The sequence below is a fragment of the Propithecus coquereli genome, unplaced genomic scaffold, assembly GCF_000956105.1.
Source record: "Propithecus coquereli isolate 6110/MARCELLA unplaced genomic scaffold, Pcoq_1.0 Scaffold215, whole genome shotgun sequence".
Lineage (NCBI taxonomy): Eukaryota > Metazoa > Chordata > Mammalia > Primates > Indriidae > Propithecus > Propithecus coquereli.
Window position 1 is genome coordinate 2,671,609 of NW_012146634.1, and position 25,879 is coordinate 2,697,487.

The 25,879-nt window shown below is 38.0% G+C and overlaps 2 protein-coding genes and 1 pseudogene across 4 annotated transcripts in view; all 3 read right to left on the bottom strand.

Annotated features, from left to right (window-relative positions):
• Positions 1-2,104: 2,104 nt before the first annotated feature.
• Positions 2,105-3,131, bottom strand: LOC105810589 (annotated as a pseudogene).
• Positions 3,132-12,073: 8,942 nt separating this feature from the next.
• NRAS (neuroblastoma RAS viral (v-ras) oncogene homolog) lies at positions 12,074-22,934 on the bottom strand. The gene is made up of 7 exons (XM_012644617.1): positions 22,215-22,934; positions 21,583-21,710; positions 19,605-19,783; positions 16,716-16,875; positions 16,007-16,130; positions 15,624-15,665; positions 12,074-15,520 (listed from the first exon to the last, which is right to left on the bottom strand). The coding sequence occupies exons 2-5, from the start codon at positions 21,691-21,693 to the stop codon at positions 16,011-16,013; spliced, it is 570 nt and encodes a 189-aa protein (XP_012500071.1). The 5' UTR covers positions 21,694-21,710; positions 22,215-22,934; the 3' UTR covers positions 12,074-15,520; positions 15,624-15,665; positions 16,007-16,010.
• Positions 22,473-25,879, bottom strand: part of CSDE1 (cold shock domain containing E1, RNA-binding) — a 50,914-nt gene continuing 47,507 nt past the window's right edge. For 2 of the 3 annotated variants that reach the window (XM_012644614.1, XM_012644613.1), the window contains 3 exons: positions 25,145-25,308; positions 24,224-24,356; positions 22,473-23,803 (listed from right to left, as the gene is read on the bottom strand). In XM_012644614.1, coding sequence (XP_012500068.1) covers positions 23,756-23,803; positions 24,224-24,356; positions 25,145-25,308 — 345 coding nt within the window. In that variant the 3' untranslated portion in view covers positions 22,473-23,755. Of the gene's footprint in view, positions 23,804-24,223; positions 24,357-25,140; positions 25,309-25,879 lie in introns of those variants that run through there. The other variant, XM_012644616.1, reaches the window with a different exon arrangement.

A 25,879-nucleotide genomic window follows, 5' to 3' on the forward strand; every position in this document is an offset into this window, starting at 1 on the left:
CAGCTGGCATAAGTTTTGCCTTTTGCTCTTCTTCCTGCCTGGAGAAGGAAATATCTGGGTAGGGGGCTCCAAAAGAACCATCGTTGTAACACAAGTGATGAGCAGGACAAAAGCCACATGCAAAGAATACCGGAGCAGAAAGAAGGAACCAAGATCCCTGGTGGCATCCTAAAGCGACCATATTATCCCTGGACTTCCCACCTCCACACTGCTTAATACATAAGAAAAATAAATTTGTTTTAGCCACTTATTAGGCAGGTTTTTTGGTTACTAGCAGCCAATGTAACTCTAACTGATAAGACATTAGTTACTGCAAATTCAAATGATTGCAATAGGTTCCTCATTATTGTCCCAGCCTCAAATCCATATTTCATAATACCACCAGATTAACTCTTTCTGAAACATCACTTGATCATTATATTCTCAGTTCAAAAACATTCACTGAGTCTTCATTCGTTGTTTCAACAAATATTCTTGGATACTTATGGAGACAGTAAGCTTAAGTGGTTAAGGTCAGACAGATAATTGTTCTATCTCTTTCTCTTACTAGTTGTGAGGCCTCAACTTTCGAAAACCTAACCAGGCACTGTCCTGGGTAGTGGCACACAGTGAACAAAAATTACAAAGACTCTGCTTATATTCTAGTGGACAAAACTCAATAAGATTTCAGGTGATAATGGGTACGATAAAGAAAACAAAATAAGGTGATTTGTAATGATGAGAGATGATTTTCGGCTAATTCTGTAACTGAGAAGAGAAGTAATTGCTTTCTCAGAACTGTTTAGTAGTGTAGATCTTAGATACCTCATGCAAATCTCTAGCAGATCATCAAATATTTTATCCATATGAGTGGCAAAATGCACTTCTAAAAAATTACCCACTCCCCCTCCAAAAAAACTTGACAAATTCTTGAATAAACTTCCATATAATTATGGAGCACTAAGCAGAAAATAAAGTTTCTCAAACCCATGGGGTTCTCCTAACTACTTCATGCTCCTATCTCATTGGGTCCCCCAAAACTCAAATGCTATATACTCATCTATTTCAGGGCCCAAGCCCTTCCTCATAAATGCACTATTTTCAAGAATACATGATCCACTTGTGCAATTGCGATTAGTTCAGTATTGCTGGGACTGAAGTATAAAGTTTGAGAAAGTGCATGCCAAGAGACAGGAAAGAGAGAGAGGCAGAAGTAAGACCATGCTAAGGGTTTTGAATTTAATCATTGTAGCATTGGGGACCGATTGAAGAGTTTTTATGAATGGAGTGTCAATAGTAACAATAACATTAATAAAAACCATGTATCTTATACCAATCACTTTTCATTTATTATCTCACTTATTCTTCACAACAATTCTATGTGGTAGATACTATTATCTTCATTTTTTCAATGAAGTAGCTGAGGCTCAGAAATATTAAGTGATTGGCCATAGTCATACAGTCAGCATATGGCAGAGTCAGGATTTCAACCTAGAGTCATCTGAAGCTGAAGCCTGTGTTCTCTACTTCTGTATCATACCACCTCTCATGTGATCTATTGGCATTTCAGGAAGATCCCTTTGGCCCCAGTGTGTTAGGTGACTGGAGGTAGGAAGACCAGTTAAGGGATCATTTTGAAAATTTTGGTGAAAGATAATGAAGGCTTAAACTGAGGCAATCAGTGTAGTATTGAAGTGGAAGTGACAGATACCACATATCTCTGTGTGTGTGTATTTTTAGAACTACCTCTTTATTAGATCAAGACATAAACTAACGGTTTCCAACTTCCTGTACATATTGAAAGCTTTGAATAGAAATCTTTGGATACAAAATATGGTTCAAGTGGCTCAAAAATTAATTCTATGACATGATATTATTCTAAAGTCATACTTAAGAGCCTGAAGTTTTCTTTATGGCTATAAAAATACCACCAAGTTAGAAATTATTTTCCTAAGATATACAAATAGAATCAACGCAACAGTCCACATAGTCTATGATTTCTAAACATTTAACCATCAATTGTCTCTGTGAAATGCTGTCGTCCTTCATAGTTCAGAGAAAGTTCAGATGCCTTCTGTGAAAGCCCAACTTTCTTCCTTTCTACCCTCAAAATTAATTTGTCTTTTCAGAAGTCTTGATGGATGTTTTCTTTGTTTGCGTCTCTATGTTGCTGCTTGATTTCATAGATTTCATTTTCTAGTTGCACAACAGTCCGTTCAATCTCATAATTCTTACTGACCAGGGATACCCAACTAGAAAAGAAAAAGAAGAGGAAAAATTACTCAATGTGAAATTTATCTTAAAAGATTTTATTTTAAATATATATATATATACTGTTCATCCAGGGCTATATAACACTAGCCTTCACTTTTAACTTTCTGTATTAAAAACAGGCACAATTGTGGGAAAGTAGGTAAAGGGTACACAGGAGATCTCTGTATTATTTCTTACAACTGCATTTGAATCCACAATCATCTCAAAATAAAAAGTTTAATTTATAAAAGAGCAAATCAGGAATAGCAGGAGGGAGAATTAGAGAGATAGAAGAGACAGGAAAGAGAGATGGAATAGCAATTTGAAAGCTGATGGAATTATCAATACTCATTTTGACTCCATTTCTCTCAGTTTAGATCCAGCCATGAGTTGCATATTCTTCTGCTGCCAGTTTAAATCTTGAATATGAGACGTCTTAACTTCTGAAGCTCTTTCTGTGCATGTTCAATCATATGAACAAGATTTTCATTATACACTTTCCAGGCATTACATACATGCTGTTCCAGATTCTCAATTCAAACTGCTTGATGCTCCAGCTGGGCCACAGAACTGTTTACACATTCTTGCCATGCACTGATGTCATTTTTCTGACTTGAGGAAGGAGCTGGAAGCTTGTATCGTTTCATACTGAGCGATTCGAGCGATTCAATTGGTTGGCGGGCAACCAGTCTTTCAAATTCATTTCCCATTGTGTCCGTTTGAAAAGCAGAATAATCCATGGCTGTCAGGCAGCTCAGGTAGTTCTTAGTAGGTCAGTATCTGTGAGTTTCCTCCAGTGCCGCAGCTGCTTCCCACATTCCTGGTGCTTCATTACCTTGATCTAGATATGGTAGTGCATCCACTACAACCTTTCTGGCCACCAAACCTGTGCCTGCCATTCCGGGGCCCTTAGGTTTGCCTGTGTTTTCTGGGTAACACATATTTTAAAGACAGAATTATCATGTCACAAATTAGATATGGGGATTAATGGAAAAGGTGTTTTGAGACTGAGAGTCAAGTTTCCTTGTGGGCAATTTTTAGGAGAGTAGTGTCATTCACTAGGATAAAGAGCACAGGAGGATGAACAGGCTTAAGGCAAAGCCAATGTATTTGGCTTAACTCATTAAAGTGGAAATATCCAGCAGGCAGTTGGATATTTGGCTCTGGAGCTAAGGACAGAAGGCTGAACTGGAGATGGATTTGAGAGTCATCAGCAACGATATTGCTTAAAACTCTGATAATAAGTTACATCACTTTGAGAGAATGTGTGGAGAGAAAAGAATAGAGGGCCACAGATGGATTCTTAAGATAACCAATATTTAAAGGTTGGTTGTAGACAGAAGAGACCACTAAAAGAAAGGTGAAATGATAGGGGAGGAAAGAGAAGAACTGGAAACTACTATATCATGGAAATTGCAGGAGAAACACAATCTGAAACTGAGTCACAGGGCTAAATGCTGTGGGACTTCATGAAAGGACAGAACACAGTCCATAGGCTTTGGCAAGTAGGAATGTTGGTGATCACTGTTGGCTCAGTTCAGGTCCTCCAAGAAGAAGATGCCAAGACAAGATTAGACATGCAAGAAACTTATTGGGTTAATGTCCGTGAAGGATAAAGGGGAAAGAGCAGGTGTAGGCAGGGAGAGCTGTCAGATCACTTTGCTCTGTAGGGCTGACACTTGTGAGAGGAGAGGGGGAAGGAAGGATGCCTGAGTAGAAGGAGCCTCTGACTATAGACTGAGAAAAGTCCTAGCCAGGCAATCAGAGAGTTCCCCAGCAAAGGTTGCCCAATAGAGTAGTCCTGCTGCTGTGGCTTGAATGTGTCCCCCAAAAGTTCATGTGTTGGAAACTTAATTCCTAATGCAACAGTGTTGGGAGATGGGGCCTAGTAAGAGGTGACCGAGTCATGAGGGCGGAGTCCTCATGAATGGATTAATGGTATTATCTAGGGAGTGGGTTAGTTATCATGAGAGTGGGTTGTTATAAGGCGAGTCTGGCCCCTGGTGCCTTTCTCTTTGTTGAGCTGTTCTGCCTTTTGCTCTTCTGCCATGAGACGACCCTTGCCAGATACCAGTGTCATGCTCTTAGACTACCTGGCTTCCAGAACTGTGAGCCAAATAAATTTCTATTGCTTATAAATTACTCAGTCTGTGATATTCTATTATAGCAGCAGAAAATGGACTAAAATACCTGCATAGAACAGACTTGGCCCAACTCTAGTACCCTCACTATGTTCGGTCATTGATTATGGGATGGGGAGTGTGGGTACTGAGCATGGCCTCAGGTTGGCAAATAAAAAGGTGTGGCCACCGTAAGCTGTCAGCCATCTATGCGCCTTGAAGCAGGTTCAAGAGCATCTGCTCCCACCTCTGTGGCCACCACAGTTGGAGAAGTTTTAGAGGTGTTGTGAGAGTGGAGGCTTGATGATTCTGAGAGTGAATGGGAGGTAAGAGAGATTCTTCTTTCCTAATGATGCTGTCAAAGAATGGAAGGAGAAAAAATAGTGATAGCTAGAGGAGAACTAGGGTAAGGGGAGCATAGATTTTGGGAATAGAAATAAGTAGATGGGGTAAAAATAAACATACAAAGAAAGTGGAAACTAACGTGCAGAACAAGTTTCCAGTTCTGGAGGACATGGAGGGGGTGGAAGAAAGACCCAGGTAAAAAAGAGGGGAGATCTCTTTTTTTGAATCTAGAAGGGGAGAAGGACGCAGACAGAGGTATTTAATACTTTGATGTAAGTTTGGGGTATTCAAGTCCCACATTATTATTTTTTTTAAATTTTTTTATTTCAGCTTTATACAGCAGTACAAATGTTTAGGTTATATATATTGCTATATTGTTTTTTAAATTCTTAATTTATTGAGTAAACGAGTTAATGAATATAAAGTTGTTAGCATGTGGAGATGTCTAGAAAAAAGTTGGTTAAGTAATGGGGAAAAGTGCAGAATAAATTAAAAAATTTCACTATCAAATTAAAAATGAGAAGAGGCTTGGCATGGCGGCCCACACCTGAAATCCCAAAGCTCTGGGAGGCTGAAGTAGGAGGATCACTTGAGGCTGGGAGTTCTAGACCAGCCTGGGCAATATAGCAAGACCCCATCTCTACAAAAAATTTTTTAAAAAATTAGATGGGTGTGGTGGTGCATGCCTGTAGTCCCAGCTACTTGGGAAGCTGAGGTGGAAAGGATTGTTTTAGCCCAGGAGTTCAAGGTTGCAGTGAGCTGTGATTGTGCCAGTATAGTCCAGAGCCTGGGTGACAACAGTGCGAGATCCTGTCTCTAAAAAAAAAAAAAAAAAAATAGGTAAAAAAAAGAAAAGTTCTCAAGAAATGCTCTTTCTGTTTGTGAATTCACGTGATGCAGGTTAGAAATATAACTGATTATACTATGATGAATTTCTAAAACTGTATATATTCTATAGTTTAGTGTTTTAAAAATAATTCACAGTTTATTCAGTTTATTTTTATTTTCCCATACAATTCGAAGGGAATTTGATTATAAAAAAGAACCAATTTCTTGGCTGAAACTCAGTGTTTAGAATGGTATATAGAGAAACAGGTACCTTACCTTATATGTGATTGGTGTAAGTGTAAGATTTTAGCTTTTTTGAAAAGAAATTTGGCAATATATTTATCGAAAACCTTAAAGAATATGCTTATCCATTGATCTAACGATTGCATTTTTATGACTTTATCTTAAGAAAATTATTACGGAAGTACTCAAGGATATATTTCAAGAAAGTTAATTGTTGCCAAACCATTATAACAGTCAAAAAGAAGGAAAAACTTACATGTCTACAATAGAAGATTGATTAAAGTATGGTACAACCGTAAAATAAAATGCCACACAATCATTAAAATGATGATATAGATGAATACATATTAACATGAAAAACATTCACTAAATTTTATTAGTGAAAATTATATTACAAAGATGTATATATAGTATAATCTTGTTTTTGTAAAAAAAGAAAAGTATCAATTTACGTATTAGTATAGATATTGAAAACTGCATGGGCAACTTGTACCAGTGTTCTCTCTGAATAGAGGGATGATGGTGATGTTTACTTTTTTCTTTTGGGTTATTTGCATTTTCTATCATGAACAAGTGTTATTTCTATCATAAGGAAAAAACTTGAATTTAAAACAAAACAAAATGAATCTCAGTCCTGTCATCATCTGTACCCTTTAAGGAAAATGCCCAGAAATTCCCTTCAATGTGACAAATCTACTAATCCTTTTTCTTTAATTAAGCATGCTTTTCTTTAGGTACCAATATATAAGATAAACTAGTCTCATTTAATTCTATTTTTGTTTTAGTTTTTAGCAAAGGTGTTATTTTCTATGTCTTTTAAAAATTATTGGTGTGGGCCGGGTGCGGTGGCTCACGCCTGTAATCCTACCACTCTGGGAGGCCGAGGCAGGCGGATTGTTTGAGCTCAAGAGTTCAAAACCAGCCTGAGCAAGAGCGAGACCCCGTCTCTACTAAAAATTAGAAAGAAATTAATCGGACAACTAAAAATATATAGAAAAAATTAGCCGGGCATGGTGGCACATGCCTGTAGTCCCAGCTACTTGGGAGGCTGAGGCAGGAGGATCACTTGAGCCCAGGAGTTTGAGGTTGCTGTGAGCTAGGCTGACGCCACGGCACTCTAGGCGGGCAACAGAGTGAGACTCTGTCTCAAAAAAAAAAAAAAATTATTGGTGTGAAACATTTCAGCTATGTTATGGACTACATTGGTTGGAGCTAACACAGAAATTTAACCACTGTTTAGAACATTATTTTAATAGAAAACATTCTGAGATCCAAATAACAAATAAAAAAACGTACTTTTTAAATGGGAGATTTCTTGTAGCTCATTGAGTTAGAGATACCTGAGGCTTTACTGGAAGCAGATGACACTTTACAGGAATGAACCGTACACAGAGCATTGCTGCCTGGCTCCTTTTTGTCCAGAAAACCCTTCTTTCCATTCATGCTGCTGTAGTAGGTCTCCCCCCCTTGCTGTGAAACTTGCCGGGGCTCCCACCTCCTTCCAACCTGCTCTTCACCCTACCCAACTCAATGCCTCAGCGCCCGCAGTGACTTGTGGTTCAGAAGACAGCGTACCAGAGGTTCTATGGGGCTCAGGGTGACCATTAGTAAACCCTCAGCTTAGTTCTTTGTTACATTGCTTCAGTGGGAGCAGTCCTGAGTTCAATATAACTTCCGGTTTGGAGATAAAACTTTTTTGCTAGCAGCAACTATGGACTTAAATCTGTGTCACCCTGTTTGAGGTGTATAACAATTACTTTATACGTAAGGAACGTGTTTCGGTTTGGAGCATAACCAAACCTGTGGAATGGTGAGGAATTTCATGGTATTTTATTGTATTCAGTCTCGTTTTCCTGTCAGTAATAATTTCCCACACATGCCTAAAAATAAAGAAGTCAAATTTGTAAGACTCATCCTTTCCCATGAGACAAACTGACTTGAATGGAACTGAAATTCAGCAATTTGCTTTTAACAAAAGAATCTGTACTTCGACAGTGTACTTTGTTCTGTTAGAGGAGAGGGGGAGACATGCCATGAGGTTTGTCCAATTAAAACAGTGCCTGATGCTGTTCTAAGTTGTGGTTATTTTATTTTTAATTTTTATTTCTTATAGATAAGGTCTCACTCCATCTCCCAGGCTGGAGCACAGTGGCATGATTATAGGTCATTGCAGCCTTGAATTCCTGGGCTCAAGTGATCCTCCCGCCTTGGCCTCCCAAAGTGCTGGGATTACAGTCAGGAGCCATCACTCCTGGTCCTGTGATTTTCGTTTTGTTTTGTTTTTTATTTACATGTATTAAATCATTTAATTTTTACAATAATCTTCTGGGGAACTATTATTACTTCCATTACAGTTACAGTTACAGTTGAAGAAATTCAGGTACAGAGAGGTTGACTCGACCAAGGTCACACAGCTAATAAGTAGCAGAGGTGGAACTGAAGCCAAGGTATTCTGGCTGCACAGTGGGGACTCTTAAGCATCGTGTCATATGCTGCCTCACTATTGCACGGAGTGCAATGAACATGACTGTGTCTATAGAATATTGGGTTCTGGGCTAGACATGAGGATGTGAGCTAGTGATTCCCAGCTTGACAGACGGTTGTAAAAGCAGATTGGTGAAATCAAGTGGTTTTTAGGTTTTTATCCTTATGAAATCTTCTTCAAACTAAATCTTGAATGAAAGCCTGAAATGAAAAAGATGAAAGTGGAACTGATCTAACGTGAAGCTTTCTGGGAACTCCCACCTCTTTCCAACCTGCTCTTCACCCCACCTCTGCCTCTCCCATGCAGTGGGGGTGCCAGGGAGGAGGGGCAGAGCCACAACCACTCAGCCTCTCTTGAAAATCTCCTTTATGAGACCCCGAGGGCTGTGAGCAGCATAGTTTGAAAACTACTAGTGAATCAAGAAGAGCTCAGATGCTGAAAATCAGGAGACTGGGGTTCAAATTTTAGATAAAATCAATAAATTTTTAAGGGATTCAATTTTCTTATGAGTAAAATGGAGATCATTCCTGTTTGACATGGTAGCTATGAAGGATTAAATGAAATTAGGTATGTAAAGCCCTTTGAAATTTTGAAGCAATATATAAATATTTATTTCTATGGAGGCTTGACTTAAAAAGGAGAGGCCCAAGTGGCAATGAGATGTGAGACAGTATGTGGTGCATCTTGGATAGCCTATTCTCAGAAAAATCAGGGAAGGTGACTGTGGGCAGCGTCCAGCGGCCAGCAGCAGGAACACTGAGGCTAAGCAGGTTATGTCAGAGTAAACACTGCCCTTTGCCTTTGAGACAATCACCAAATTGCAATTTTGCTTTAGAAATTTCTAGGGAGACTCAGTAGAATATAAAAGTTTAATAAAGAAACAATGCTATCTGATTTACTGAGGAATACCAAGAGAAGCACAGGAGCTAGGCATGCAATAGGTGTTTGATAAAAACCTGCTAAATGAATTAGGAAGGAATATCCTATGGAAGATGTACTGAACCAGTGTAACAAAAACATTTTGTTAGGGCTTGTGGTTATGCCTCACAGGAGAATCCGAATATGGTTCTCTTAGAGGAACATAGGCTTTGGTGATTTCAATTCATGTCATTCTAGAGTTCCATTTTGGACTTTAATATTAAATATTTGCCAGGGGTAGTGGCTCATGCCTCTAATCTCAGCACTTGGAGAACCCAAGGCAGGAAGAATGCTTGAGACCAGGAGTTCGAGACCTCCCTCTCTACAAAAATTAAAAAAAATTAGGTGGGCATGGTGGTGCGTGCCTGTGATCCTAGCTACTTGGGAGACTGAGGCAGGAGGATCGCTTGACCTTTGGGTGACAGAGTAAGAACGTGTCTCAAAAAAAAATTTTTTTTTTTAATGTCAAACTCCCCCAGCGTCCCAGGCAAAACAAGCGTAAGTTTTTGAGATCTCTTGATCTAACTTTCAACACGTCTTTTAATCTTCATGCCATTGATTGTAAATACTCCTATCAGGGGTGTTGGGTCTAGGTGCAAATGTGATTTGATTTCTATTAAGATGTTTCAAAATCACGTCCAAGTTTTCTTTCAGACTTAAATATTATACATAATTCACACATCTCAAACTTGTACACAAAGTGTGTCAACAGTGCCACTTTACCACTTCTACAGCATCCATTCTGGAAGATTGCTTTTCCTAACCTGGATAATATTTCAGGATCTTCTATCTAAAGGTTCTATTAGGCAATTGCTATTTCTAACCACATCCTCCCCCAATGGCATGTAGCTGCCTCTGTCTTTAGAAACATTTAATAGCACTTTAAGTCCCAATGTTGCAGGAGCTACCCGTTTTTATATGGCTCCGACAAGTTGATGGTAATCTGAATTTATACTAGTTAAGAATAGACTGGCCTGGTGCAGTGTTTCACGCTTGTAATCCTAGCACTTTGGGAGGCTTACGGCGGATCCTTTGAGGCCAGGAGTTCAAGACCAGCCTGGGCAACATTGTGAGATCCCGTCTCTACAAAAAAAAAGAGAGAGAGACTAAATTCATTCTTTCAGTTTGAAAAATATACTCCCTGTTCTTGCCCACACACACCAGTAGTTAGTAAACAATTTTGGTGCAAATGTGAAGTAAATCATGTGGTAGAATACAAAGGCTCCAAATAAGAACTATCAGTTCACTAGGTCAAGTTCCAGATTCCATGAATCCGAACATGTTTATGCTCCTGTTGGCACTGGAAAGAGCATTTGTTACCTCTGTTTTGTTACGTTCCCAAAGTTTCAGTTTTCTTTTATTAAGGTAAAGGGCCAATTTCATTGCCCAGTTATTTTAAAAGCATAACAAAACATACCCTTCCCGTTTGGATACTGGACATTGTTTTTGTGCTCTTCGGTCATGGAACTGGACATCATCAGGCAGTTTTGCAAAATGATCACTAGCAAGGCCTCTTGGCCCCTTTTCATGTATTTATGGATATCAAATAACTCATGCAACTATGTTGGCCTTTCAGTGACCTTGAGTATTGCTTGTTATGAGAACAGAATAGCACAGAGATGCATAGGAGGTCCACTCATATTCCAAACAAGCTTCTTTTTCATCACTTGCCTTTCTGTAGTTTTTGTTTTGCTCAACGTTATAGCTGCTCTCATCAGAAGAAAATATCCTTTCTTCCTTTCCTTTTTTCAGTTATTGGAGGGTCAAATATTAGCAGAACAAAATATCTGGTATGAGGCCTAGGTGATAGTTTAAGGGAGAAATGTTTTAGATACACGAAGTCCATAATTCTTTTTCATTAACATTTTATAATTAAAATATTTATACTTCCTAGTAGTCTCCTATCTAGATAAAAATATCTTGTCACTTAAATTAGGCTTTCTCAAGCTTCATTCAGCCAATATTCATGACTCCCCTCCCTTTTTAAGAAAAAAGGTGAAAAAATTTTTGGTAAGTCTTTGGTAGAATAAACCAAGGTCCCGTAATTACAGTATGCCAGTGTAGATGAAAAAGCCTAGGTTTAAAATCATTTTTTAATTTTATTATTTTTTTTTTTGTTTTGAGACAGAGTCTCGCTTTGTTGCCCGGGCTAGAGTGAGTGCCATGGCGTCAGCCTAGCTCACAGCAACCTCAAACTCCTGGGCTCAAGCAATCCTTCTGCCTCAGCCTCCCGAGTAGCTGGGACTACAGGCATGCACCACCATGCCCGGCTAATTTTTTCTATATATATATATTTTTAGTTGTCCAGATCATTTCTATTTTTTAGTAGAGACAGGGTCTGGCTCTTGGTCAGGCTGGTCTTGAACTCCTGACCTTGAGTGATCCACCCCCCCGCCGGCCTCCCAGAGTGCTAGGATTACAGGCGTGAGCCACCGCGCCCGGCCTAATTTTATTTTTTTATTCTTCTTTTTCCCCCACCCAATCTGCTTCAGAGAAAGAAATCATTCTTTTATAAGATTGGGAAACCTGAGATATCCTAATTCAACTCCCCTATTTTTCAAATGAAGAAATTGTGGGCCAGAGTAGTAAAATTATATTGGAACTCAGGTTCTCTGGCTTCTAGACCAATGCTCTTCCAATTATACTGAGATTGCTAGATTGTGCAGTAATGCAAAAATAGAACAAAAGATCTCCAATAGCAGTTTTAAGCGTGTCATATTAATGTATGCAAATTTGACAAATAGCTATGAATCATCCCCAAGGTAATAATTTAAAGCAGGCTTTGACACATTTCGTAAAGTGAGGAACCAAGATCTTCCAACGCTGTCCAAATGTCACATTCAAAAGTCTGAAATTAATATTAGCTTTGTATAAAGGAACTTCAGTGAAAAAAAGAATTATGACTAAGCCAAGAACTTCCAGTTTTTATTTTTAAACATTATTTAACAAGAAAAACATTCAACCAAATTTTTAAAAATTAGGATGGATTAATTTATAATAAAATAATCGACTTAAAATATCAGCCCTTTCATTTAGGGCCAAGGAGGCCAATAGTTCCCATTTAAACAGCAGAATTGCACAATTGATATTTTAACCTATTATTTGATGGCACTGAAATATAAAAGTCATACAACTTCCACTGACACACACTCCTCCCCCGCCTCCAGAGTAGAGTTCATACAACTGCATCTTAGGTCAGTACTCAGGCTTTTAAAAATCATTTTACATTTTGAAATATAATAACAACCACTCTGATAATGAGAATACTTTTAAAACAATTCTTATAGAAAACAAACACCTTAAAATAATTTTGTGGCACATTAGACTGCTTAAAGAAACAGCAAAGATGAAAAATAATGTACAAGAATTATAGTCCCTTGTTTACAGAAACCATCCAAATATTTTCCCTAATTAATTATCCTTGCTTCTTGTAATTTATTAGCAGAGATGAATCACAAGAAGCAGAATGCACCATTTTTTGGTTCTTGGTTGTAGCTGCCAGCTTGAGTTCATGACTGTAAATATAAAGCAAAATATGATTATACTCACAAATTCTGGAATGGGGAAAAAAACCAACATATCTTTTTAAAGTGTTTCTCTAGCCTTGCTTTCAAGTCATGACAAAAATTCACAGCAGTTTAAAGAATGATGAAAGACTAAACATGGGGCCCACTAAATGAAATTGAGATTAATTTTATCAATTATGCTCCTAAAGTAAAAATTGTAGTAAGTATAATATTGTATTACTAAGTAACATTCCATAGTAAGCTGCTGGAGAAAATACAGCGTTTAACAGATTCATTTACAGATTAGGCATGGTAGCCTTTAGACAGAACATCTTATTTTCACACTCTTGCACATGCAACCTTTAAAAAAAACAAACATAAAGGAATATGTAATTTATGACAGCTGGCCAGGCACTTAACTTTGGGAAAGAGATTTTCAGATTTTGAGGTAAACTAGAATTATTTTCAGCAATCACAAACATATTCTAAAAAACACATTTTATACCACACTGAAGTTATTCAGTTTTTAAGCTTGTCACCCTATTGTGCCAAAACTCACACCTACGTGTTAACTTCTTAAGAGGTGATTAAAAGAACATTTTCAAGTCTGAATTTTAGCCCCATTGAGATACTTCTGTGCTTAGAAGATATTTGAGAAAACTATAAGGTATATACATACAAGGGCTATTGGCAGGAGAGCCCAAGATGAGTAACTATCTTTCTTGCTAATTTGACATTAAATTTAATAGACTTTTTAGAAAAAGAGTCGCACTGCCAGTCACAGACACATTAAAAAGAACATGATTGAGGTGATAAGCCTCAAGCTAGCCTCGGGAAAATCACAGGGCAATCATTGCTCCTAAAGGAGCAGAAACAAAGCAGAGTTTCTGTTTAGGGATGACGACAGTTCTGTGAAAGCTCCCAGAATCAGCACTAAGAAGCACAACTCTCTAGGTTTATTATACTCTGGGCACAGTGTATGTTTCTTTCCCTCGTCTGAATTCATTTCAATGTAATATGGAGTTTGCTTAATAAATGAAAATTCATATTAGAAGATGGAGGATTTAAGTATTTATACATTAAAAGACCAAAACAGAAAGTAGCAATTTTGCAATTAGTCTTTTATCAAAAGTTATCCAAGTCTATTTTTCATTAAAATTACCAGGGTATTATCTGCAAACAGAAACGCCAAGCTTCCAAATCCTAACTATCAATTAATTATATTTTCCATTCCTATCTCAAATAGCAATTTCAATCCGAAGGCGGCTACTTCTTGTTTTGAACAAACTCATCAACTTAGTTTTAAACCCTCCAAAGAACATTATAAATAAAGAAAATTTAAAACATTTTTCTCAAAAAAAATGAGAAAAAAATATTGGCTTAATTTAGAGTTCCCATGTGGCTAAAAAAAGGGTCTAAAGACTTCTAAGCCGACCCTCCATAGGATACCAAGTTTTTCCAGTCATGGTAAAGGGTTCATTCTAACTGACCTCTTCTTTCCTTGTAGAGCTAACAGCAAGCACCCAGCAAAATTATTAGCTTGAGTTACTGGTGCAATGAACAAATGTGGAAGAATTTCTCTCTCTGTGATGCTAACTGGCTTGTTCAAGTTTTGAAACTATGACCCTGGTCCATTAGCACCATGCTTTACTCAACTGAAACAATCAAGCCCCTATTGCTGTGGGGTGAGAGGTTTAGAGTGGGGACAGAAGTGGATTGAGGGCAATTATCTACATCATTAAGATATCATGATATACAGTGAAAATGCAATTTGTCTGTTAATATACTATATTTGAGGTTTGAAAATCATTGATCATAGCTATTCAATACTACTACACCAAGTTTTTACAATATTAGAACATCTGAAAATGTAGAGCTTTCTGATATAAATCAAATTTGAATATAAATGGAAGTTCACTGATTAGATTATCATTAAGCTAGAAGAAACAAATTACATACATTTTATAGGTAGCAACCTATAAAAAAGTAGAGATTAGGGAAAAATTAAGTGAAATTAATCATGTTTTAGTTTCATCCTTCTCTTGGGAAAGCCCCAAAACAGGCCTCTGGAAAACCAAATTCATACATGTATGAAATATCATCTGCTATCATATAGGTATAGCTTTCCCTCAAAGGTAGATAAGTCATAGGCATATCTCAGACATTCATTTTCATGCATAATGATTTTTGAGACATCTATTCCACTGAAGTATTGTAAAGGAAGTCTACAAACCACTTCTAGGAAAAAGGCACGTTGTGAAAGTTGGATTTAATTAAAGTTGAGAAGACTAGGATGGACTCAAAAGTCAGTATTCACCTTTGTATTTATGAATATAGAGCAGATGCCAATTTATAGAATATAGCTGATGACATTACAAACAAACCAAACAGCAACATTAACTATATTCTTGGCAAAACAGTAATTTATGACATTTCCCCCAAAACTAACATAGTTCTAAGTTCAACAGTAAAAAGAAAAAAATCACCAGCAGTTGCTACTTTAGAGCTCAAGACACTGTTTTCAACAGAATTTCATGTCTATAGTTTGGTTCTCTGTTTCAGAGCACAAATTGCTTTTCAGATGAAAAACCTGGGGTGGTGGAGGTGTATTTGTATGTGCTGGGGCGAACCAAGGGCAGAAAAATACCAGGGAGTAACAAGAGGTGCATTTCTCTGGTCAGACAACCAAGTGAGGAGGTAGTTATTCTGAGAACTTCTCAACTAAAGAATATTGTACTGATCTACTGAGAGTTGGGGAAGTAGCAGGAGCTTCTTTGTAAGACTGAAGATAGCAACAGGAATACTTCTCCTCCAGGGAAGTCAGGACCAGGGTGTCAGTGCAGCTGAAATGAGGATGGAATTCATATAAGTGACACATACAGACTATAAGAAAAACAAATTTAAGATATTAACATGAATTATAATATGTTTCCAAACTTGTCCTACCTTGAAAGTGGCTCTTTTCTGATGACAGAACTTTAAAAGTATCTGTAAGAAAAGAACACACACCATTTCATTATCATTCAGCTTTGATATATCGATCCTTCAAATTTCTGGACAGTGCCAAAAATATGGTATCATTTCTCACATAAATAATGTCTTACAATTTATAATGTTACCAAAAATATAAAGATGTCTGTAGAATAATTATTTTAAAAATAGTTCAGATCTCAGAACTTTCAGAAAGGGTGCCATAAGGAAAATACACAGAACGGAGTATGCAGAAACTCTGTTAAATAACACATACAGGCAATAACATTAACACTCCTCCAAATTGCCTGAGACTAAATACTAAGATTTATAATTATGTCAAAAGACCACATGCTCACCTTGTTACATCACCACACATGGCAACCCCATACAACCTTGAGTCCCATCATCACTGCTGTTGAGTTTTTTCATTCGGTACTGGCGTATTTCTCTTACCAGTGTGTAAAAGGCATCTTCGACACCCTATTAAAAAAATCAATGAAAGAACATGATAAAGACAGCTCAACTGACACATTCCAAATTGTAAGCTCTCTCTCATTTATATTTCTTAACGTGGATTTAAAATTCCAATTACCAACTTAACAGCTGATAAAATAGGGGTGATTTAGGAAGACGACACTAAATTTAGCATTCTTAATGAATCACATGAACAGGCTGATAGCTGATGTAAAAACGGTACATTTTACAAAAAAACATTTAGGGTAAGGAAAAAGGGTAATGTGGGAAATAGATACAGAACAGCACTACCAGATCTAAAAATTCGATTCAGGAGACTTAAGCACCTGAACAATGGCTGGTATTGATGGAGAAAGAACTGTTTATAAATATTTTTAATCAAGGGTCTCCATTAGAAATGCTTGTGGATGCTAAAGTGGGAGTAAAAATGCCGTACTAGAATATTGTTTTTGGTTTAAACCAAAGAAAAAAATAGAACATTTAAAAATCCGTAACAACAAAGAATGTGGATCACATCTCTACCAGAGTCAATCGATTTACCATCTCTGCCTTAAACGAACCCTTGAACAGATGCTGAAAGCCCTACTATACCTGTCTGGTCTTGGCTGAGGTTTCAATAAATGGAATCCCATAACTCTTGGCCAGCTCGTGGGCTTGTTTTGTGTCAACTGTCCTTGTTGGTAAATCACACTTGTTTCCTACCAGTACCATAGGTACATCATCTGAATCTTTTACTCGCTTAATCTGCTCCCTAAAAAAGGAATATATTATCAGAATATAAGTAAAACAAATTTTTAGGAAGGAATAAACAGCTAGGGCAAAAAAGAAACTAGATTTTATATAGCCCTATTAGCTTCTAATATTGAGTTTTGCTTTTTTTCTAACACTTATAGAAGACCTTATAATGAGACTGGTTTAGACTTGACGCAGCAGCCAAAGGGAAGTCTTAAGTACCAGTTTACCTTCTATTGGAAGTGAACGGATATTTTATCCTGAGACATGCCCTAATTAGGCTCCTGAATTCTCCAAAGAGCTTGGCTCTGGATTTAATTGGCAACTAGAAATCACACTCCAGATTAAGCTTTGAAGTATAAGAAGTAACTCACTGCCTCTAAAAAACTTTCTGAAGTTTCCTTGAGAGTGACAGTATATAATGGAAGACAGTCTATCGCTTTTCAAGATGGGTGGTGCCCAAATATTTTCTTCAAACAAAACTGTAGCTGGAAGCCCAAGATATAAAATAGAAAACACAAGAACTGCTCTCAGTAAAGGAAGGGTGAAGGATCTGGAACTCCCAACTGACAGCACCCCCTTCAATGACACATAAGATGTACCACACAGCACAGCATAACATAGAATCTATTGCTCTAGATTTCTTTTGACCAACACTGTCTAACAGAACTTTTTGCCATGGTGGAAATGGTCTGTATCTGTGCTGTCCAACATGGTAGCCACCAATCACACGTAGCTATAGGGCACTTGAATAAGTCAGTCACGAATGTGGGCAAGGAACTAATTTTTAAATTTTATTTAATTTAAATGTAAATAACTACATATGGTTGTGGCTACCATACTGCACAACACTGCTCTAGGCTCTATCCTTGGATTACCACAAAGTCATACACCTGAATTGCATTCCACCGGCTATTTGCATAGCTTGTGCTCTGGCGTGATGGCAATAGCCTATGTTAAGGGATAATGAGACAGCTAAAGTACCTGCACCATGTCACTGGTATGTTACCACTGTTCTTCAACAACACTCTTTGAGGATCCATGAGAAAATTTCCTTCTAGTCAAAGTATAATCCTGCTTCTTCTAAGCAACTGATTTGCCCTCAGCATACAGATACTGAATCTTTCAGCTGGCTATTTCTGTTTTCATAACAGCTGCCAAATTTGTAGTCTACCTTTGGAAGGTCACTGGAGCTTCACGCATACCATTACAGAATAACTGTTTTAACTCCTTACCTTTATTTTCTCTTTGCCTCACTTCTTAAGTCTATTTTTCATTAAATTTATCTTGTTATGTCATATGCATTTTTATAAGATATTTTAAATACTCTTTGCTTTGGTATAGGGCATAAATAGAAAAGTGAATAAATGTCTTGTAAGGAACAAGAAAAATGACTTCTAGAAATTCAACAAATATTTATTAGATGCTTGCCAAGTGTTGGGTATTTTATTAAGTACTGCTATTATTTTCAAAGAGAGGTAAGGGGAAATAGAGTAGGTTTAGGAGAAAACACTCAGATCTGGACCAGTTTGCTTCTGAGAGCAGACATCTTCAAATGGATGGAAAATAAGCCAGGACTCAAGGCTGTAGGCAGAAGACTTCAATAGCATTTACTTTGTGCCAGGACCTGTTCTGAGTAATTTACAAGTTTATTAATTTGTTTAATCTTCACAACTCTATTAGGTAGGTACTATTATCTACGTATTATAGATAAGTAAACCGAGACACAGAGATTTAGCAGTTTGCCGTAAAGTCACATAGCTAATAAATGATGGCACCAAGTTTCAACCCAGGCAGAGTCCATATTCTTAACTATCATATTATTCTGCTTAAAGAATACTGAACTAAGAAAAAGGAGCCCCAGGATTTTGGTCCTGGCTCTGCTACTAATATCATGACATCAAAACCTAACAGACCACCTTCTGAACTCTATTTCTGATTCTGTAAAATAAGAATGTTGTACTAGAACTTTTCATGGTCCAATCTAGCTTTGAAACTGTATGGTTCTATGGAGAAAGTCCACCTTTACATTCCTTTGTCCTGTTTTCATCTTTATCTACTCCCCATTTGTTTTTTCCTATCATTCTTTGTATTATGTACATAAGGATGTTTCTTAAAGGTGTCTTCCTCTCTAAAATTCCTTTGTGATTTATTACAACACCTCTAGTTTGTTTGGTTTTTTTTTAAAAAAAGAGCTGGGATCTTGCTCGGTCACCCAAGCTGGAGTGCACCGATATGATCATAGCTCACTGCAGCCTTGAACTTCTGGGCTCAAGCAATCTTCCCACCTCAGTCTCCCAAGTAGCTGGGACTACAGACAGGCCTACAGGCACAGGCCACCAGGCTCAGCTAATTTTTTTTTTTTTTTTTTTGAGACAGGGTCTCACTATGTTGCCCAGGCTGGTCTAGAACTTATGTCCTCAAGCGATCCTCCGTCTCAGCCTTGAGTGGCTGGGATTACAGGTGTGAGCCACTGTACTTGACTTCAACACCTAGTTCTGAATCATTCCCAGTAGCAAGCTTCATTTATGTATTATCAAGCATTATGATGACAGAATATTATATAAGATAAATCTCAGTATTTACTTTCAGTTATTACCCTAGATTATCAATGTCAAACAACCTAAAACTAACTTCTTCCATAATTAAAAACCTGTATCTTCCCTAGGATGGTATCTTTATTTCCCCACAAAGCTTCAGAACACACTTATAAGATCATCCTTCCAGAAAAAATAATGCTCCTAGTACCTGTAGAGGTTAATATCTGCAAATGACTTGCTATTATTGATGGCAAATACACAGAGGAAGCCTTCGCCTGTCCTCATGTATTGGTCTCTCATGGCACTGTACTCCTCTTGTCCAGCTGTATCCAGTATGTCCAACAGACAGGTTTCACCATCTATAACCACCTGTTTTCGGTAAGAATCCTGGGGGTGTAGAGGGCATGGGGTCAGGGAGGGAGGGAGATTCAATTTTTATTAAAAACCACAGGGAATGCAATGCTATTGCCAATGTTAAATAAGCTCCTAACTATTCAAGTCCATTTCTGTCTATCTGTTTGTCCTTCAGGCTGTTAATATATAATCACAAACAGAAAGTATTTAATGACACCCTAATGAAAAAAATCCCATATCCCATATGCCTGCAGAAAAGAAAATGTGGAACCCCCTGTTCTTGAAAAAGATGAAAAAAAAAAAAAAGGTAATTCAAATGATAGCTCTACTGCACTCAGAAAACTAGAGACTAAGTTCACAGTGTATTTTACTAAGCTATGAACTGGACTGTTCCACTTGTGCTGTTCATTTTACTTTAAAAAGTCCCAAAATACCCCCACAATTATAACCTAGCCTTAGATACAGCATCATTTGTGTTTATGATTAAATATATAAATACCTTTGCTTTAGGGAAGGTTATAATTCCAAACTTTTTTCTCATGACAGATTGTATCTTTGGGAAATATCCCTGAATCAAATTCTTAAAGGCAGAGTTATAGTTAATTCCTCAGGAAGAGAGATATGCATAGATCATATAAAAAATACTTCCAATTTAGCTTTAAGGCAACAATTTAACTTATATTTTAGTAATGTCATCACCCTTTGGAGAACTCTCTGGAGTACTGGAAATGTTCCATACTGTTATCTGGGTGGTAGTTACATGAGTGTATACAAATGTAAAAAGTCACTGAGTTGTAGACATAGCATTTATGTATTTTACTTATGTAAATTACTCATCAATAAATAAAACTCTGAAAATATTAAATTATTCAATTAAAACATTAAAAATTTAATATAAAAATATTAATGCTGTTAAGCCTGAAATAAAGATTTTGCCAAGGATTAGCAACCAATATTTAATAACGGCTATTATTACAGTTAGTTTACATTAATGAAACACTCAGTAGCCAGATGGTAGGGAAGTCAGCATGTGGATTAAAGCACTCTATAGAGTTAGACATTTTTAAGTTGAACAAAATTATAAAACCTCATCTTTAAAGGGCCTTAGATGCCACTTACTGAAGACAATCTGTAACATGAACTTCCACAATAACTATAGAATCCTTAAGTACTATTAAGCAGTGCTTCACCATTCATAAATAATTTAAACATATTATTTAATTTTTCACAACATCTCTGTGTGGTAGGCAGGACGAGTTTATGGTAATTTAATACATGAGGAAAATGAGGCTTAGAGAGATTATTAAGTGATGTGCTGAATATCACGTAACTAAATAAAGTGCAAACAGGGACCAAAATCCTAGACAGTGACTCAAAATTTCAAGTTCTTTCTACTCCAACCCACAGTCTCAGCTGCTTTAACTAGCTAAGAAATGAAAATTGAAGAACACTCAGATCTCTGAATCCTTTATCTCCATCCTGCTATTATCTCCCACACGATCAGTCTCTCTACTATGGCCTCCTTCTCATTTTATAGAGCTGTCACACATAAAAAAACTCATTCATATATGAACGAGCTTAACAGTGAGTATGCAACACTTTGCAGAACAGTTAAAAATTGTATAAACTATTTAGAAAATCTTCAGTAGCTCATGAAAATGAACTGTCCTCTAGAAACATGGAAGGTTTCACTTATTGTTTTACTGAGCGCAATAACTTTTTACTTTCTCTCTTCTTATTCCTTTAAACTGAATATTAGATAAAGGATATGGGTAAGGGTAAACCGAAAGTGAGAACTAGGGTCAGGTCAGTGGAAGACCACTGAGCCTCACCTCTATGGTGGGATCATATTCATCTACAAAGTGGTTCTGGATTAGCTGGATTGTCAGTGCGCTTTTCCCAACACCACCTGCTCCAACCACCACCAGTTTGTACTCAGTCATTTCACACCAGCAAGAACCTGTGGGAAAGCAGCAGTGAGGGTTAATAGGGGAGCCACATCATCAGTACTTCAAAGCTTTCTATTATCAATAGTAACTAAAACCAGAGTTCGAAACGGATCGGTTCCATACACGTGACCCTCCGCTCGGTTCTTAAAATGATTCAAGATCACGAAAATACCTGCAGGTTAGTGTGGGCCTCAGATTTCTGGAGCATAGCCTTCTAGCAACCCCCACCCTTTTCTATTTTTCAACAGTACTCGGGCCCCGCCCTCAGCCTAAGGTAAAGGAAACCCCCCTTCCCACTACTCCTGCAGGTCTTCTCAGCTCTAGGGGGCGGCCTCCAGGACGCGACCCCATCTCACTCCCCCTTCCGTCTCCAAAGATCTCCCCTCGTAGGGCTCAAAACGAAGGACCCCCGCCCAAGGCCTTTGTCTCCAGGTCGTAGATTCCGCTCGATTCCTGGCAGTCAGTGAGACTCCGGTACGTCCCCAAGCCGAATGCTACGCGCGCCAGAACCTTACCTCGAGCTCCGCTGTCTCCGCTTCGGACGGACTTAGGACCACAACCGGGAAAAATGTTGGAGACCCCGGAACCGCCATGAACAGCCCCCACCAGGGAGCGGCACTTCCGGCCCCACCCGCTACGCAATCAGTCGGCGCCCCAGGCGCTGGAGTCCCCGCCCCGGCCACGTGGGCCCCAGACCTAGAAGTCACGCGGCAGGCCGCACCCAGACCCGCCCCTCCCACACGGGACGTTTCAATAATGAAGGCGCTAGGTGCTAGTGTCTCAAAAATCAGTAAAACTTTATTCGCTTCCATTCTTTCGCCATTAACAGAAAACTGGAGAAAGCAAAAATGTTTTGTGTTTACAAAGATAAACGGCCTCTTTACCCAGAGATCAAAACCTCAAACGACAAGGGGGAAGATAAAAGCGCCCTCCCCCACATCCCCTGAGCTGACCCTTGTCATCTTAGACAAAGCCTTCATTCAGTCCACTGGCCAGGGACCCTGTATATGGCCAATTCAAGATAAAGGCCAAGAAATCAGACCCATCCGTTCCCGTGATATAAAGTCGAACAGAAGCTACACCAAGGGTCAAGTGTCTGTATTTTACAGGACACAGGAACCAGGCGGCTACATATAAAAAAAACAAGATTCATTTCAGGCACAACTCTTTTATTTTTTTTTTTTTTTCGTTTTGTTTTTAAATCAGTAAAAGAAACTGGGTCCTAGAAGCTGCAGTGATCTAAGCAGCAGCAAGTTTGTGCATTCATTTTTTTTTGTTTTCCGTTTAAATACGTTTAAATTGTCACACTGCTGGCAAACCTCATTTGCATGAAATTCTGCACCATACATACTAATTGTAGTAAAGTTACCCCCCAACCCCAGGAAGAAAAAAAAAAAAAAACCACTACTCTGGAAGATAATTTTCACTGAAATCTAACCAAACTTTGTTAAGTGGATTGTGACAAGATTATAAATGGTATGAAAAATAACATTTTAACATTTGGCCATCAACTTTAAGAAAATGGTTTGCCTATATAAATTTTTGTAATTTTTAAAAGGTAATATAGTCTACCCTCATATGGTCCTCAGAATTAAAGCATAATGAACAGGAAAGAAAAGGGAAAGAATGCAACTGAGTGCTAAGGCAGAACATCTTGCCAGAAGTAATTAATGAAGGTAGAGTATATACTAAATATCAAGTGCAGAATTTCACAGGGCCAACAAGATAACAGTCTGTATTTTTCACTTACACAGGCGAAGTGGATTTTGCAATTACCAGTTGCGTTAAATGCACCAAATAAAGCTCCTAAAATTGATACTATAAGGCGCCACCTTAAGTTTTCCAGGCTGCAACTGTGCATAATTTTAAAATGGTTTTCTTAAATTTATTTATTTTTTTAAACATAACACGAGGAAGGTGTTAAAACTGGTGTAATAGCTCAATAGAATAAGTATTCCAGATTTTGGGAGGGATGAAGAGGGAGATATTCAGAACCCTTCACCAGAATCCCCCCAACTTGATCATAGTGGATTAATGATGTGCTTTGTGGATGTGGTTAGTCAATGACACCAGCTTGACGGATCTTTCTTTCTGCACCAAATCCCTGTGAAGAAATAACTGAAGTTAATGACTTGGGTGCATGAAAACCACAGTACATTCACCCATTCCAGAATGAACTATAAAAGCATTATTTTAAATCACCTTAAGCACTACCAATTCTTTCCCAGAGGAGGAAATCTATATAGTAAGCCCTCCTGACCCACTGCCTAAGCTATGTTCAAAGTATAATATCAGGAAAAGCAAGAAATGTGCTTGTTACATATGGTAAGCAACCCTTACATTAGGGGATGATGTGAGTGAGTCCTAACCAGTTATAACCAGTACTGAAACTCCTTGCTTCATTAAGCTCTCTGACCTATGTTGAAAAAGTACCTCAAATTGGTCTATCAGTTGGTCTCCTATGCTGATAGACCTATGTTGGTCTATCAGTTGGCCTCCCCCCAATCCTTGTATGGTCTCATACCATTGAGTTATCTGGTCCCCTTGGCTGACGAAGAACCATTAGGCGAGGAGCACTGGCATCATCCAGGGTAATGTTCTTCAAGCGATTGACCAACCTATCAGGTCTAGGAGCTGCAACAGCCTTGGGCCCTTCGCTGTAATAAAGTCGAGAGGTGAGAAGAAGCAACACTTGGTGGGAAGAAAGTAAGCACTTGCAGAGAAATGTTTCTACCTAACTGCCCAAATGAGTCACTTTTAATGAGGGGAACTCTTGCCTCATCTAGCCAGCTAGAAAAACAAGACAGACGAGTTTGTTTATATATTATTTTCCCCAACTCAAGGTTCCAACTGCATAGGAACTGGAAGACATTTGGGGGAGAGTCAACCCTAGACTTGTCTATAACCAGAGAGATTAAGATTAGTTCCACAGATGCATAAAACAGATAGCAGATGTGAAAAACCTTAGAAAAGTGAAATATGAAGAAACAGCTCCAGAGATTCCCAGCCTCTTTCATGGTAACAATGCTGAGATTAAAACAACAACAAAAGCAGCATGAGAGTCAGGATGGCTAAGCTATAAAAATTAGAGTTTTAAGCAGCATATAACCTCAAAATGGCTTAATGGAAGAAAAGGAGTTAAGCAGAATTCTTTAAAAAGAAGGACTATTTAATCTATTTTTATATTTAAGATTTATAGCTTAACATAGTGTTAGCATAGCACACACACAGTTCCCTCCTGTTTCACTGAGCCAGGTCTACCGAGAATAAAGGTGAGACAATGAATAAAGGTAAAGAAGACTGTACTTGAAGTAGGAAGTATCAAAAAACAACCAAAAAGTGATGGAAGAGGGGAAAAAGCTAGGCATGGAAAAAAAGTAGGGACTACAGAAGTTAAGAGACAGTCCAGGGTGGTTACTAATACAACCACAACACAAAAACTTACCAGACTCGCCAAACATTACATGCGCTGCACTTGCCAGTGCGCTGATTAAGAATCACTGAGAACTCCACCTCATCTCCTGCCTGTAGCTCAATGCCATCCTGAACTTCTTTCACATGGAAAAAGAGCTTCTTGCTATCTCCTACTTCATAGTTAATGAAGCCAAACTGAAATAACAACAACAAAAAAAAAGGTGCTAAAAAAAAAAATAGGGGGATATGCCACGGAGGAGAAAAAGTACCTCACTTTGAATGAAGCACAATGCCTGGCCCGAACTAAAAGGGGGACTTATACGTGGTATTAATGTTGATGCCCCAACCCAGCTGTCTGTCAGGGAAGAGACATATCTTTGAAGTCACTGCCATTTGCTGTATCACAAGCTTGACTCAAAGACAAGTTGCCTTGTTCTTTCATGTATTATGAACTAAGCTTTTTGAGTTAAGCAAAATCATCAGGGAGCTGTTACTTGAATGTATATGTTTTGATCTCTTCTAGAATTATTAAGCTAGGTCATGGTATTATAGCAAACAGCCACACAAAATGTTATATATTCTGTATTGATGTTGAAAAATGTTCTGAGGACTCAGGGATTTCCCTGAGACACCAGTAACTGAGACCAGTTTTGTTTGTCCTAAGCTTATTATATGAACACTTCAAAACATAGTTTCTATGTTTGTACAGTCTGAGAAAGAAACTCTCAGAAAAAGTATACAAAACTTTGTAGTCCTTCTATTCTGG